General features: G+C 47.1%; 1 protein-coding gene and 1 long non-coding RNA gene across 6 annotated transcripts in view; both read left to right on the forward strand.

Moving 5' to 3' along the window:
- The first annotated feature begins 698 nt into the window (after positions 1-698).
- On the forward strand, positions 699-5,399 carry LOC136021402 (uncharacterized). The gene is made up of 3 exons (XR_010615762.1): positions 699-816; positions 955-1,173; positions 1,845-5,399. It is a non-coding gene; the product is annotated as an uncharacterized LOC136021402 (long non-coding RNA).
- A 1,763-nt stretch (positions 5,400-7,162) lies between these two features.
- The window catches only part of ABCC3 (ATP binding cassette subfamily C member 3), a 50,006-nt gene continuing 40,616 nt past the window's right edge, over positions 7,163-16,552 (forward strand). The window contains exon 1 of one of the 5 annotated variants that reach the window (XM_065693299.1): positions 7,163-7,292. In XM_065693299.1, the coding sequence (XP_065549371.1) occupies positions 7,263-7,292 (30 nt within the window). In that variant the 5' untranslated portion in view covers positions 7,163-7,262. The remainder of the gene's footprint in view (positions 7,293-16,552) is intronic. The other 4 variants (XM_065693298.1, XM_065693297.1, XM_065693296.1 and 1 more) reach the window with 4 other exon arrangements.

A 16,552-nucleotide genomic window follows, 5' to 3' on the forward strand; every position in this document is an offset into this window, starting at 1 on the left:
TCCACTGGAGCAGCTTGCTCCAAGCCCCTGTGTCCAACCTGGCCTTGAGCACTGCCAGGGATGGGGTAGCCACAGCTTCTCTGGACACCCTGTGCCAGCGCTTCGGCACCCTCTTCAGTGGTCTTTAGTGGATAAGACTTCCTAATGTGGAGTGTCCTCTCCCCTGGGCAGGGGCCATCGGAGAGAGCTGGGCTCTCTGCAGCCTTGTTTCTCACTTTGCAGTGAACGACCTGATGATTGCTCTGCAGCAGGAGGAACCCTAACCTGACATCCAGAGTAATTGTTTGGAGGGTGCTTTGATAAAGGCTTTGTCATAGTCATTTCTGAGTAGAAAACAGCAGGAACACAGCTAGCACTTAAATAGGGAGAAATGTGGATCTATGTAAAATCCCATGCAAATCCTCACAGTGCAGGACTCCAGGGGTGAGCTCTGAAACATATCTGTGCTATCTGGGCTGCAGGGCCAACCCCACCAGGCTGCATCCACTGCATTGCCTTCTCACCCCTCCAAGGCTGGAGGATCCAGGTGTCATTAAGATAAGCTGAGACAGGAAAGCAGAGCAATTCGCAGCTTCAAGCACTTCACACCTCTCTGCACACAGATGAGTTTAACCTGTGTTAACTCCTTATCAGGAATGTCAAATCCCTTTATTGCCCTTGCTGTGTTTCACAGGACCTTGTTTCTTTGCTCTCTGTTGTAAGTGTTCCTGTTTGAAGCTCTTTTGCTGTGGTTTGTAGAAGGATCCCACCCAGGCTGGCTGCTTGCGGGTATGCTCTCAAATTGCCAAAGCCTGGGCATGGCACTTTGTTACTCCGGTAAGTAATTTGGATGCTGCATGAAACTGGGTTGTTTTCTATGTAATTACAGCTGCAACTAGGGAAATAGTCCCTCAAATTTAATCTGTTTCTGGCTGAGTTGAGACATTTGGGTGAATTTGGCTAACTGTCTTGCAGTGCAGTGTCCCATCTGGAAAGCCGTGCGCACAGCGCATCCCTCAGCTGGAGCTCTGCAAAACCCTTCAAGGAGCTGCATGAACAGGAAAGCTGCAAACAGGAGCTGCACGAACATGAGCTGCAAACAGGAAAGGCCTGTTTGTGCCTTTTGTATTGTGGATGTTCCAGAGGTACAAACTGAGACGATGCGATCTGTGCTAGAATCCTCCCCAAAATAAGGTAGGAAAAGGCAATTTGAAGCAATGCACCTGGCTCCCTCTTCTTCCCTTCTAGGGGATGAGGAGCCCGCAGGTTAAAGGGTTAAAGCCAGGGAAGGTTGGAGGGCCAGAGGCCTGAACTGACCGCGTGGGCAGCCCACGGCCGGGGTCGGGTGCGCCCGTCCGCGGCGCTGTGCTACCATCTAGTGGGCTGGGGCAAGGAGCGGGTCTGGGACATCCCGTTACCGGGAGCGCGATTCCCGGCTCCAGGGAAGGGGCGAGAAAGATAAAAGGGGGGGGGGGGGGGGTTTGCTTCTGTGGGGATTTTCAGCCGCTGAGTTTATGTCATGGAATCAAGGAATCCCAGGTTGGAAGGGACCTCGAGGATCATCCAACCTTTCTAGGCAAAGCATGACCTAAATTAGATGTCCCAGCACCCAGTCCAGCTGAATCCTGAAAGTGTGCAGGGCTGGGGAGCCCATCACTTCCCTGGGGAGATTATTCCAGTGGCTGGTTGTTTTCATTGGGAGAAATATTCCTTTTGCCTCCAGTTGGAATCTCCCCAGGTGTGCCCATCACCCCTTGTCTTTTCCATGTAGCTCCTTGGAAAAAGGAGTCGCCATCTTTTTTTGTAGCCACCCTTTAAATAATGAAACGTGGTGATAAGGTCTCCCTGAACCTTCTTTTCTCTAGGCTGAGCAAACCCAGTTCTATCAGCCTTTCCTCACATGGTTTACCAGTCCTTGGATCATCTTTGTGCCCCTTCTCTGGACCTTTTCCAGCTTGTCTGCATATTATATATGAAATATGCAATATGAGTATATAATATGTACACAGTAGGGATGAAGACTGAACACCGTATTCCAGATGTGACCCAAAAAGCACTGAGCGGGACAATGTCATCTTTATCTCTGCTGGTGATGCCTCCGTGACCAACCCCTTCCTGCAGTAGGCAGAGGGGAAGGATTTCTCCCAGATTCAGGAGCACGCTGCCACCGTTGCTGGGTGCTCATGGGTGCTGCTGGAAGCCAGGCTGCTGCGCACACCCTCGGCATCACCTTTCCCCACCCGCATGGCTCAGGCTTGTGCCAAGCCCTGGGAGGTAACAGCCCATCCAGCGGCAGTCCCAGGGCTGCCCAGCACCTCGCAGGCTGTGGCAGCACACAAGAGGTTCGTTTGTCGCTGCACATGCTTATGCCTGCTTTGAAGCATGTGTAAAGCACGCAACCTGGCGCATACTCCTCTCTGTGCGTGCCAGTCCCTGCCAGTCCTGTGTGGGCTGTGCACTCACATAGCAGCTATGATAATCTACAGCCATGGAGCTCGAATGGGGCGCTTAACCTCTGCTTGGAGATAACCAAGCAGGTCTTGTGCCGTCTTAGGTGGCGTGTGGTGAGCTGCTCGGAGGTTCAGGGTTTGCATGGGCGCAGGCTGAGTGCTTGTCACTAGATGGCAATGCCAGGAAGTGATTTAGCTGGGATATTTGTGTGCGTCAGTTCAGGCTGCACCTGAGGTCCCCAATAACCTGCTGTTTCTGTTTGGTTTGGCCTGGTCTTCAGTGTCATCAGCAGAAGCCGTTGTCCCACTGGCATTTTCGCATTTGAGGGTGATTGAACTTTAAAGTGGTTTTTACACGTTGTATTCAATGCTTTGGATATATTTACAACGCGCTGTATAATCCTGCAACATCCTCTGGCATTTTCTATTATTGCATGAGTCACTGGATGCTATAATTGTCAAGCTTTCAAAGGTCCTGGATAGATTATCTTTCCATATCTATTTAATGCTCTAAATAATGCAACCAAAGACCCCTGCAGCTCCAGCTGGGAAATGAAAAGGTTGGTTAAACCACTTAATAACTTACTGTGCTAACAATTATTTTACGGAAACAGAAAGTGGAATCCAGCTGTTTTGGGGGAAATCGGGAAGTAGTTAATACTGGAGTCAGCAAGGAAAATAATACTGCAATGGGCAGCATGTGCCGTGCTGACACCTGCAAAGGCAGAGCAGAACCACTCTGCTGGGTGCCACCAGCTCAGTATGGCCAAGGGCTGGTGCCCAATCCATGTTCATTCCAAGAAAGCAGGAGCTGATGTTTGGATTCCTGCAGCCACTGAATTGTGTGTGCTGAGTTTGTGATGAAATCCTTCAGGCCATTAAAACTAGGAGGGGTTTGTGGGGTGGCTGAGTTGGCAGGGTGAGAGGATAAACTGTGGCAACTGTGTCAGAGGCTAAAGTAGGGTACTGCAGATCTTGGCTCAGGAAGGGGCAAGTGCCATGTGCTGCTTGTCTGTGGCTGTTTGTCCATCACTCTAAGTTCCTTCTGTGGCTTCCATCCACATTTGCAGGCACTTGGGAGTTATCAGGTGAGAATCAGCCACCCAGTGTGTTTAGAGTCAGTTCTGGAGCTGCTCCAGGATCACTTTGGGGTGACCTGGGCAGTTTTCATCATGCCTGGGTTCTGCTCATCGCTCTCAGTACGAAATGTAGGAGCACTCGTGCATTGGGGGAAAGTGGTATTAAACGCAATCATACATACACACACCATCTTCTCCTTTTACAAAGCCTTGGTGCACAGGCTGGACCAAGGTGGACCCACCTCACCCCACAGGGAACAGAATGACTGTTACAGTGCAGCTTTAGGCCAGATTGGTGCTCCCAACCTCCCTACACTGTCTTTCCAGCCAGGGGAATCTTGCCTTCCACTCCTTGCCTACAAAGCCGTGTAGCTGATGCATACCCAAAACCTGACCTGTGGGTAAAAACTGGGACTGCAAATTCCCAGCCCACTCCCTCCTCTGTTTCATCATGGGACTTCTATACTGCTCATTGAGCTTTCCAGAAATGAGGAAATGGAAGTTAAATCCTTTCTTGCAAGAAGAGATGCACACTATATGCAACACCATTGACTGTCGAAGAAGAAACACCAAGTCTGTTGCTACTCGTGCAGTGTTGACTTCAAACAGAGTTTGTTACAAGTCCACATCTTGCATGTGTTAAAACAAGCCGTCCTCCCCTTTCTTATAATGTAAATGTATAGGGACTTGATGTAAATGATACTTTGGCAGCCTCTTTTTCTTGCCATCTGTAAAATGTGACACCTCTGTGGGTCTTGGAAAGAAAGCTGAGCGTCTGTGGTTCCAAGCAAAGAAAGAAGGTGATATTTATAGTCACTAACCATAAGACTGTGACTTCCAGAGCTGCACATGCTCAGGCTGTCCCCAGCCCTCAACTCCCAATGTCCTTCTTCATATGGATTTCAGGAGGAATCGGTCACACTTCATTTTGCTTTCAGTGCTGTGCAAACCAGCAATGAGGTGCAATGTGAAGAGAAGCGGGCCTCATACCTGGCCCTGCGCTTACACAAACAGCTTCCCTCTCATGTTTCGTCCAGTCCTGCCCCTGCCAATCGCTTTGGCTGGTCGCTAACTTGCTGCAGCCTGGCCCTGGGTGTGCCTTGAAGGTGCTTCCTGATTGCTCTGACTTGACCTGCTCTATGTGTTAGCAGGTGAAAAGTCCTTTACCGGGCACTGGCATGGAAAAGAGGATTAGAAAACGTTAATGAATGAACCAGTATCAGGTCTTGCCACTCCCAGGGATAAATATTTGGTGAGAAAAGGTAAATTTATGGCCTCCCTCTCTGACAGTGACACCAAAGGGGCCATTTCATTTTCCTGCATAGCCAGCCTGCTTTTGGGGGAACATCACAGGAGTAATGACACATTCTAGGTACTTCTGTCTTCCATCATCAAAAGGAAGCAAGACCAAAGTGATCTGCCTGAGACAGTGCTTCAGGCTTCACTTTGCACCAGGTTCAGCAGAATCCTTTACCATGGCACTTCCCAGGAGCTTTTAAGCTTCCCCCATCTTGTCTGTCTGAGATTTTAATATTTCCTTAATTCCTGCCTTTGATTTTTCCTTCACTGCTCACCTGCTCTGCCTGGAACTCAGCAATTACACTGCAAAGTCAGTGCAAGTCTGAAGGGTTTGCTCTAAGGCCCAGGCTGGCTGCCTGGTGGCTCTCCTGGGGTATGCACAGGCAACCCATTTGGCACCCACTCATCAGTACCAGCCCTATGTAATGGCATGAGCTCCTTCTGAAGGCAGGGTTCCCACCATGGATTAGGAGCACGAAGTAAGAGGCAGAATCATTTAGGACCTGCTACTTTAGGGTCTTGAGCAATACCCTAATACAGGACTTCCCTCTATGGATACAGTGGAGCAATTCCATTGAAGTTAATAATTTAATCAGGGATTGATTCACACTGCTCTTGTCAATGGAGCTGTGCAGCACACTGATAAAATAAACCTCTCCCCTCCTGTACACACAGCCTATGGCAGCTGTTTGTGAGGTGCCTCTGTACCTGTGATATCTTATGTCACAGCTGGTCTTAACTTTGGGCATGTTCTCAAGCTCCACCATGTTCTGCTCCTTGGTGCAAGAAACACAGGGGTACACGTTCACGTGTCAAAAGAGAGCAAAATCTCAGCACTTCTCTTGGAGCAATGTATTGTTGGAGGAGAGAAGGTTTAAAAAACCATAAAGGAGTAATTCCCTATTAAGGAGTTACAATATAATAATATACATTAAGGAGCTATTCCTGCCTTAAAGATTTTACTGTGATGCAATTCCACTGAACAGAAGTTTCAGTGCAAGACTTGCAAGGACAGCCCACAATATCCTTAGTTGTTCCCCTTCACCCTGTTGGCTAAGGCTCCTCTAGTATTTCCTTGAGAGGGCTGCAATGTGATTGTGCTGATCAGCCTGAGATTTCACATCTTGCAGGCAATCACCCGACAGCCTTGTCTCGGACAAGATCTTCTCTTCCCACACTAATAGCTGCCTCCCTTTAGCCAGATTACAGTAAATGTCTAAACCAACTTCTCAGCATTGTTTGTGGGAAGCACATGGCTTCCTCTGAGAGTGCTCTGAGTGGTGTCACCCATAGCGTCCCTGTGGTCTTCGTTAGAGTTTCATAAACGCAGGGTATTTTCTTCTTAGGGATTACGTAGCTTTGGGACACAGCAATACGGTGCTTCTCGTCTCCCTTTCCGGTGAGCATTTTTGACAACACCCTTCTGCCTGATGGTTCCTTGCCTTCCAGAGGGGAAGGAAACTCAAACCCTCCTGATATTTAAGTAGATTTGTGGCAGCGTGGTGCTTTGCATAAGATGATGTTATTGAACCAGATGCGACAGCAAGTGAGCGGACATACAGCAGGTGCTGGAACGTCAATAATGCCATAGGGGAAGTCCTGGCCAAGAGGAAAGCAAACAGTGCTTCTGCATCATAGGTCGGTGAAATACAGATTGTGTCCAAGGTGCTGCACAACAAACACTGTTAGTTACACATATATGTGAAATTTATTGATTGGAAGATCTCCAAAACAGGTCCATGCCACCAGTTTAACCATCTGCAGCAGAAGCAATCAGCTTCTGTGAATCAGTGAAGCAAGAGGCTGCAGATGGATGGCTGAGGGATGTGATGCTTATTTAAGTCCTGCTGAGCCAATAACACTCTAAAGGGGAGACAAGTGTCTCCACGATGTTGACATTAGTCTGAGTGGCCTGGATGGATGGTTATGGTCAGCCACAAACCCCACGGGATGCCGTAGCTCCACACAGCCGCTCTGGGTGCCTTTCACATGCCATGCGGGTACCACCAGTGCCCCCCTCCAAGAGCAGGGGGCTGGTTATCCCTGCAAGTCACACCAAAGAGCGGAAATGTCTCCTGGGGGCTTGGTCCTTCCCTAGGGAGCTCACCACTGGAAAGCAGTGCCCGGTTCCAGGGGCGGAGGGACTGCAGCATCCCCGCTCCCCCCTTTCGAGGGACAGCCCAGCGGAGCCGCGGGTCCCCCCGCAGCGCTCGGACCTCAGCGCGGCCCCAGGGGTCCTCGCCACTGCGGCGCGGCCCCGGCCGGCGCCTCCCGGCTGAGGGGGCGAGGGCAGCGGGGCGGCGGCGCTGGCGCCTCCCGCCGCCGCCGGCGAGGGTGGGACGGGGCGCGTCGGGCCCGCTGCTCCCCGCCCCCGGCCCGCCCAGGAGGGAAGGAGCCGGCTTCTTCCCCCGGCTGGTGCCTGGCGTGGGCCCGGAGGAGGCTCCGCGCCGCGGACATGGAGGCTTTCTGCGGGTCCCGCTTCTGGGTAAGCAGCGCGGCCGCCGGCGCCGCCTCTTTCCTTGCGTCCCCTCTTCCTGCCCCGCGGGGAAGTTGGATGGGGACGAGCTCGCGGAGGGGCCGGGCAGCCCGGACCGGCCCCCTCGGCGCCGGCTGCGGGGAGCGCTGAGCCGGAGGGGCCGCAGCGGGCAGGGAGAGGTCGGTCCTGCGGCTTCGGAGGGGCTGAGCTGCTTCTTGCCCGCTGGTGCCGGGGCTCCGCATCCCGAGAGCAGCCGGTGCGGTGGCTGGTCCGGTACCCGGCTTAGGAGCAGGACCCGCAGTACCTCTCTCTTCAGCGTTCAACATCTCCAGGCTAGAGCCAAGACCCCGCAGCTCCTGGCTTATCGCAGGAGATGCGGTGTTTCCTCAGCTCTCCTAGCAGGTGTAGTCCACCTCTGACCCTGTTAACATCTTCCTAGGGGTCCTGTTTTAGCCATTGCCGCCTTCTGAGGGTCCTGTTTTAGCGTTGCTGCTGCTCCTCAGAACTACTCTGATGAGTGGGAAAGTGCTCCCTGCCCAGTGCTTTGTTACTGCTAAAGAGGGATGGGTTCGCAGCAGCCAAGGTGGCCAAAAGCCTTGGAGGATTGCAGTGACTTGTGTTAGTGTTTGGAGCTGTCACCCTTCTGGAAAGGCTGATTGCAGCACACACTGGGGTTGCAGAAGTTTGGAATTAGCTGCTGCTGTCTGCTCTGATAGTGAAGTGTGTAAATGCTGTAACAAGTACTTGGGGCAGTATTTCCCCAAGATGCAGTGTGCTGTGTTCCTCTCTTTGCTGTATGAAGCCATGGGGTGAAGTTGGAACTGCCCTCCAAGAGGTCACAATCTTTACATGTGCCTTTCTCTTACACTGATTTAGCCCAAGGGAGGTTTTTTTTCCCCAAAGAAAGATAAGCAAGAATGAAAAGGAGTGTCTGAAGATGGATCACTGCTAGAAGCTATTAAAGGCTAACACAAGAAATTGGCTGTGAGGACTTGATGCCCAGCTCCATCTTCAGATAACTAATTGCCTTTCACAAACTGGTCCAACATTACTTTTCAAAAGAGGACTTAGGCTCCTGAGCCCCTTGGTTACACTTCGTTTGGTCCCAGTTTTCATTTCTGAGCTCTCTGCACACTCTCTGCTACAACAGCTGGCAGATAAGCTTGCTTGAACAAGTATTTTCACCTTCTGTTTCCACTATAAACACTTATAGAACACGAACAAGCACAAACAGCTCAGCACTGCTCACCCGTTTGTTGTCTGCCTCGAGAAGCATGTCTTAGCTTCTCAGGGGCAGCGTGGAGTGCAGCTACTCTCTGTAGCCAAAGCTTTTGATAACAGCTTATTGATACATTAATATGGAATGTTTTGGCAGTTTTGCTGGCTTTGAGTAGGAGATAAACTCGTCATCCTGTATTTCATGCAGTACAGTTACACCCAAGCACTATTCCCTTTGTGGTGCTGTGTCTGGTGTCTGCTGTGCTCAGGTAGAGCATCCAGGTTTTGATATTGGCAAAGCTTTTGGAGACTAAATTTGTGGGAAGTGATTTAAAGGTAACCCAGGGAAGAGACTTTCATTACTACCCGTTTGCTTACAGTGTAAATGATGAAGGGATCTAAATGTGTTCAACAAAGCATAAATAATAATTTAAAAATACACCTTCAGCCTTGCTCCAAGTCATAGTTCAGATGTGATTAATGGCGGTTGAACTGAAAATGGTAGTTTTGGTTGGCAGAGGAACCTGTTTTCTGTCTGAGTCTGTGAAGTCCATAAAAAAGGACATGGAGCTGTTGGAACAAGTCCAGAGGAGGCCATGAAGATGATCAGGGGACTGGAGCACCTCCCGTATGAAGACAGGCTGAGGAAGTTGGGGCTGTTCAGCCTGGAGAAGAGAAGGCTGCATGGAGACCTAATAGCAGCCTTCCAGTACCTGAAGGGGGCCTATAGGGATGCTGGGGAGGGACTCTTCGTCAGGGACTGTAGTGACAGGACAAGGGGTAACGGGTTAAAACTTAAACGGGAAGTTTAGATTGGATCTAAGGAAGAAGTTCTTTACTGTGAGGGTGGTGAGGCACTGGAATGGGTTGCCCAGGGAGGTTGTGAGTGCTCCATCCCTGGCAGTGTTCAAGGCCAGGTTGGACAGAGCCTTGGGTGGCATGGTTTGGTGTGAGGTGTCCCTGCCCATGGCAGGGGGTTGGAACTGGATGATCTTAAGGTCCTTTCCAACCCTAACTATTCTATGATTCTAAGGAAGATGTTAGGTACGTATTACAAGGCTCTCCAGAAACCTGGTGGGGTTTTTTTTATGTAATTATCACATACTTCAACATATTACTAAGGAATAAAAGGAGACTGATTGAAAAGAGAGGAGTAGTGTTCCTTAAATAAATGGGTAAGCTTAGTAATAAAGGTAGACCTGGTCTGTTTCTTCAGAATGATCCAGAGTTGTTTAGAGTCAAAACCCCCTTCCATCTGTGTAGTTATTTGAAGAAATGGTACTCAATAACTGTGTGAAATGGAACATGTGTCCCAGGGACCAGCAGCTTGAGCTCAGTGACCAAGAGTCTTACACCCTATTTTAGGTTGTTTTTCAGTGGTATTTTCTCTGTTAACAGGAGTGTGTATACAGGTAACTGACTTAATGTGAGATTTCAAGTAATGACCATATAGATGACAATTACCTTGAAGTGATTTGCCATGCAAATATGCTGTTCCATAAGAAAACGTAGGTAGATGCTTCTTTTTGACATATGCCCCCCATGCATATTTCCCATGAGGGAAACCCATAAGGTTTCTCATGCTGCTGTACACTTGAAGAAGGAAGAACAAGGTGAAAGGCAGTCACTTACCTGTGCACGCAAACTAATGGTGTTCAGCTTTGCAACTCAGATCAAGAGCTTGATAAAATGGGAACCAACATTCATATTCACCTTTTCATAGCTGATAAGCTTAGACTCCTTCCGTATTCTTTGTCAAAGAAAACCTAGGTATTTCTGGAAGCTGAATGGCATAGGTGTCAGTTTTAAAGCAGTTTAGAGTGAAAGGAAATGCGCTGCTCCAATTTAAACAGTTCTCTGTTTTGGAGTTTAGATCAACTACAATTCTTTTCTGTTAAAAGGAGGCCCGAATCAAAACAAGGCAGTTCGGAATTAGCTCAGGAAAATGTTTACATTGAAATATATCGACTATAACAGATGATTGATTTAGCTTGGATTTTTGGGGCTTATCAGAAGTGGGAAGGTTTCAACTTTTCACCCTGGTGCAGGGTGGGGAATTTTGTTGGAAATGTCAACAGGTTGGGGTTTTTTGTGTTTGTACAGAGGCAAAATCATTTCCTGCTCGGCCCATTTTAGAAATAAGAAATTAAAGCTGTAGGTCACATTAGACATCTATAAAAGCTTTTGGCTTCGAGCTACTGCATTAGCTGTTGGACATGGAATCACTAAGTCATTACTAAAATATAGGGTATTTATATATAAGAGAGGAACAATCAGAGCATTTTCCAAATGCAGTATGAGCCGTCTCTTTGTGAACAAGCTCTTAAAAAAACATTTAAGTGATTGTGAACAATCACTTAAAAACTATCTATTTCAATTGAGAATTTGAAGCTAATTGTTCCTGTCCAAATGTGCTCAGGGAGCTGAATGTGAAAGTGCATACCCACACAAGATGGGTGTGTTATTTACTATTGCCCGTAATTACCTCCTATTTATTGTGTCACGTATCTACTATGTGATAGAAAGTGTGTTAGATAGGTGTGCCAATTAATGTAACCCACAATCTCTGTTCTTGAGATGAGATACTGGTGAATTATCGCTTGCTTGTTGCTTACATCCTCCACTATAGTAAAACATGAGCAGTTCCTCCGAGAGGAGAGCAAAGTGATTTCCTAGGGAGTGTTTGCTGTAGAAGTGTTCTGACTTAGTGATGAAACAGCATGAGCTTGGAACACCAAATTCTACCCTAGTGTAAAGGCACGTTGTCTTTCTTCGTTACTGTTGGGATGATGGGTCATAAGCACCTTGGCCTACAGGCAGTGTGCCTAAGCTTAAGCAGCAGCTTGTGTTTTCAGTCGTGGTTTGGGTTTTTTTCTTAACAGCATACATAGGAAATGGGAAGACAAGTGACAGAGCACTTCAAAGGGGAGACCACAACTTCTATTCAGTGCTGGATGTGATCCAGGCTTGTTCCTTTTGGTCCTGCTTAGCTGACAGAGCTCCCTTGCCTTGCTTACCTTGGGTCTTGGTGTCCTGACAGATGTCCTTTTTTTTCCTCTCCTATGTAGAGTCCTGGCTCCTTCTTCATCCGGAGCCTGTTGAGTAATTCAACAGGAAGTTGCAGCAACTCTCAAAAGTAAACAATACCTCAGTCTTGTCTTGGAGACATCATCATACAGGCAGCCCTTTAACCTTTAGGTTTGTGAATATTCCTTCACCTTGAGTCATTCAATGATATTTTGGTATATTTGGACTAAAAGTCATGCTGTTCTTTGGAAATGCAACTTCCTGCTCTATTGGCTCAAAGAGCCACCAGTTTCCCCTCTGCATAGTTTCCCTTTTTGCTTTGTCATGCTTAGGTTTTTTTGTAGTTCAAGATGACTTAGGATAGCTGTAGTAAGGAAGAACAATATCTTTCAAGGAGGATGATAAATGAACTCCTTGTAGCATGTACAAGTTTACTTTAAAATCCACAGAACTTATATGATTTGTCCCTAAATTAATAATAAAACACTGAATTTCAATTAATATATTATATTTTCAGTTAAATTAGTTCCAGCAGAAGAATAGCATAGGGAAAGGTGGTAGCAGGTCATTGCAAAGGAGGGATTCTGCAGTAGGATGGTATGGTCCAGACTGGCTGTTCTTTATATAGTAGCTTTCCCTTCTGCCATACGGTGATAAACACAGAATATTCAGTGTTTATAGATATTTAAACATGATACAGATCTGCACATAATCTTTGTCAATTGCATCCAACTTCAGATAACCAAGTCCCACTTGTGTAAGTCCCTTCACAAATGGTCATGTTGCATATCTGTGTTCTTATTGTAGGTAAGAGATCAAAACAGGTAACTTTAATGGTCTCTTCATACATTAGACCTATGAAGTTTTGCTCTCTCAAAGGGTAGCTGTGTTGGTAACATCCTGAACATAAAAGCAGTTAAGTATTCAAGCTCAAATTCCTCCAAGATTTAAAGATTCTTGAGTTGAATTGAAGCTGCTGCTAAAGGATTTGGGCCTCAGATTCTCAATGTCAGGAGCAGTATAAATATTTAATCATTACATTTGGAGTATTATCCAGAACCTGTTATCATTCATCTGTGTGTAAATGGCATAACAGACTATTTGAATCTGTTTGGAAAAGACAAAGTCTGGATTGGAGAGTTGTGAGCAAGACTTACTACCAGTACAGTCTGCCAACAGCAAGGATTTATGGAGTCCTTCAGTGACAGTGTCAATTAATGAAGCTCATGAAAAGGACATTCATTTCAGTAGGATGTGTGAATGGGATTGTTCATGCTGTTCAAAGAAACAGTCATTGCCATTTCCTTCCAACCAGCACACTGATGGGTCAAAGGAACAGTAAAGTCCTTGGTGCAGGAGGAGGGGGGCAGCTGATAAAATGGTCACCACCGGCATGGCCAAATCCTGTCTAGAATTCTGGAATTGGAGGAAAAAGGATTTAGGATTAGGGAAAAAAAGTGCCCAAGGGGGGAAGAAGAATCTCTTTTTTGCCCAGGTGCACTGTGGCTTTGTGAGAGATGCTTCGTGAGCATCTGGACACAGAAGCCTGCTTGTCCCTCCCTTCCATGTGCTTCCTTGGAGTGGGACAGTAAAACTTGAGGATGCTGTGAAATGCGACAGGGGGTAGGGAGGCAAGAGCCCAACTTGCTTTAATGGAGGATTAAAGCCTCCTTTAAAGGGAGACTTCTCTGTAGCAAAACTCATTCATGTATATTCTTCAGCTTTCGACACAACTGTTACTCTCTGAACATGGGTCTGACCATTTTAGCTTAAGTGACGTAGCTGGTAGATGTGGTATCTGGGATTTAGGAACACTGTAAATGTTGCTATATGAAAAGAAATAATACCTGAAATAAATTCAGAGTGGCGTGAGGAGCTCTTTAAAATGGACTCATTTAATCACAGCTGTTAAGAATAGAACATTTGAGATGGGCCTGCCCTACCTGGTAGGCAAATTGCTGTGTCACCGGAGGGACAATCCTTTCCTTTCTCCGTGTGTAGATGTGTAATGTATTAAAGTGAAGGGACTCTTAAAAATTTCATTTAAAAAAAATCCCATTGAAAAACCTATTAAACAGGATCTTTGGTTTTTCCAGTAAGCTAATGCTCCATTTGTCTCCTGATACTGCCGTGAATGTGATGGGCAATTATCCAGTCGCACGTTATTTGGCGGAGCTGGAGGAGAGCATAAACGGCAAGGAGCCAGAGATCTTCCCATGAATGCGTTCAGGCTTTTGTACAGCCAAGAGCCTTGATTCCATGCTGGGCCTGTGTGAGCTGGCCCCTTGTCCCTGTGCTAATCATGAGAGGCGAAGTCAGTACAATAAAATGTAGATCATTTACAGTAACATCACATGCTGGTGTCATAAAGCTTTGAATGAGGACAGAAATAAGACGTGAAGGAGGGGGACAGCAGAAACTGTTTCATGGGAATTGTTTCAAATGTCGAAGTCATTTGGTTTCCAGAGTAATCATTTCTTCTTTCTGAGAGTACATTTGACACCTGGAATTCTCATTTCTTGCTTTGCTCTCTCGCTTTCCCCCCAGCTGAATGACTTGTAGTCTAAAATCTCCCCTATTTACATGCGCAGGTCTTTTCCTTTAATTTCCTTTTGTTATTATGTACATTTGGAAACACGGCAAAATAAACAGGGAAAAAGTCTCCGTGTTCTGGGTTTCATCCCTTCATTACAATAAGGGGAGGAGAGAGGGGGCAAAGTGGAACAAAAAGCAGTAAAAACCTGTATGCTTTTGCTTTGAAAAAGCAAGGTGTATCTTCTGGGGGAAATAATTTGCTACTGGAAGATCTATGAGATGGGAACCTGTGGACAGTGGTAATCCTCATATGCAGGATTGCTATTCTGCCTGCTGCTTCATTCCCCTTTTTTCTCCAGCCCCAGACTGTGGATTTCACTGTTTTTCTGAATACAAATGACTGAAATAAGTAGCTCTGCAGACTGAGAGATGAGAATGATTGGTGCAAATTAACTCCGAGAGTATAGAGAGAGTATAATGCTCATCTGTTAGGTGAGCTCAGGGTCAGTTCTGTGATAAACCAGGCTTAATATTGGCATTAAAGCTCATTAGCACCTAGAGTCTGTCCTTGCCCTCTATCCTGCTGCTGCGTTTGACTTCTTAGCGCTCCTCTAATGAGTGTCCCTGCAGCTGAAGAGTGTGACCAACCTTGAGTGCTTCAGATGGAGCGTGACCTTTGGATCCTGCCCCACACTGCTGTCATGTTAAAGACACTGAGATCTCATTACTGCTGCAGTCAATGTGTCGGTTCCAGCTCCTGCGAGGCAGGTGGAGTGTCAGAGCAGCACCAGTGACAACGTTTTGTGACAATCCCTTTTATTGTTGTTGTACAGCAGCACAGCTGGATGGGCTGGCTTAAAACACAGGAGTCAGGGTGGGAAAGGGGACAAAATCAAGCAGGAACTGTCTCAGTTGTTCCTACCTCTTCTTAACTGATCTATGTTCATTACGATCCTTGAATTAACCCAATTCCTTTCAATTGGAAGGAGTCAGGATGGCTCAAATCGGGGATTATTCCCTCGCATCCATCATCCCCCTGGGCTGAAACAGGGCAACCCACTCCTTTATTTGTGCCTGCACAAGGTCATAGGAGAAGCCTTTGATGATGCAAATAACAGTTTTCTCTGTTACAGTATATAGTTTTCATCAATATTAAAAGACAGGGACCTTCTTCTGAAGGAGTGATCCTGTTTCCTTTTCCTCTCAATCCTGCTTTTGATTCATGAGCCTTTGAGTCATGTACCTTCATGGTTGCACTATGCCTTCACCTCTGGCCAGGCAAGAAGAGTGACTGCTACTAAGACAGCTGAAGTAGACGAATTTTGCCTTCACTTCAGGTGTACCTTGGGTGTATATATTTACCGTGGTCAATTTCTGTTTTACAAACTCTCTTATGCTACAGATGCTTTTCTGATGCTGTTTCTGGGCTTGCATGATTGTGGCAGAAACTGAACCTACTTCTTTTCATCCTGCTGATTTTTATTCATGAAGCCCTGAACTTCTAATATTAGAACTTTATAACTAAGAAGAGAAGAAAGTGAAACTTACTGTTTTGTGTAACCCCTGTCACTATGGCCATAGCTTGGTTTCTGCATGTCTGGTCCACAGTTCTCAGGTGGGTTGTGTGGTTGGTACCATTTCATGAATCCCAGACTGGTTTGCGTTGGAATGGACCTTAAAGCTCATCCAGTTCCAACCCTGCCATGAGCAGGGACACCTTCCTCTAGCCCAGCTTGCTCCAAGCCCCTGTGTCCAGCCTGGCCTTGAACACTGCCAGGGATGGGGCAGCCACAGCTTCTCTGGGCACCCTGTGCCAGCGCCTCAGCACCCTCACAGGGAAGAGCTTCTGCCTAAGTGTTCATCTCAGTCTCCCCTCTATCAGCTTAAAGTCATTCCCCCTTGGCCTGTCTCTGACTCAAGCAAAACACTGTATGATTTCCTGTGGCTAGTTACTGCACAACCACAATCTAGCTCATATGCGCTGTGAATGTGTGCCAGGTCTGTTTGATCCATTAAGATAAGCCACTAAAGATCTTTTTGCTGCTGGGAGAGGAAGTTCAGTGTCCTGCATGGTGCCCTTCAATGGTGCTGATAACTCGAAGGGTGCTTTGTAGACAGAAAGATATTTCTGGTCATTAACTGCATGGCTCATGCAGTACTAGAAAAACTTATGTCCTCTCCACTGCACCTTTCTTCCTAGCAGTGTTGCAGTGGGAAATGTCCTTATCTCTTGCCCTTAAGGGAACGAGTAGCAAGGAAAGGTTGGTTGTGTCATCACGTGAAGGAGCTGAGCTGTGCAGCAGCCTCTGTGGATAACCGAGGGGTGTTACTCCTTCTGTGCTTAAGGGCGCAATTGTTCCTTTGGATGCTCTGAAAAGGCCATTTGAAACTGGCAGCCTTCTGGGGGCTCAGAGCAAGGGTCCTTGTTTGCATTTGTGCTCTAAATAGAGTTTTTCCCGAAGTGTTTACCAACAGGGACCAAACAGAGG

Source organism: Lathamus discolor, chromosome 13 (assembly GCF_037157495.1).
Source record: "Lathamus discolor isolate bLatDis1 chromosome 13, bLatDis1.hap1, whole genome shotgun sequence".
Lineage (NCBI taxonomy): Eukaryota > Metazoa > Chordata > Aves > Psittaciformes > Psittacidae > Lathamus > Lathamus discolor.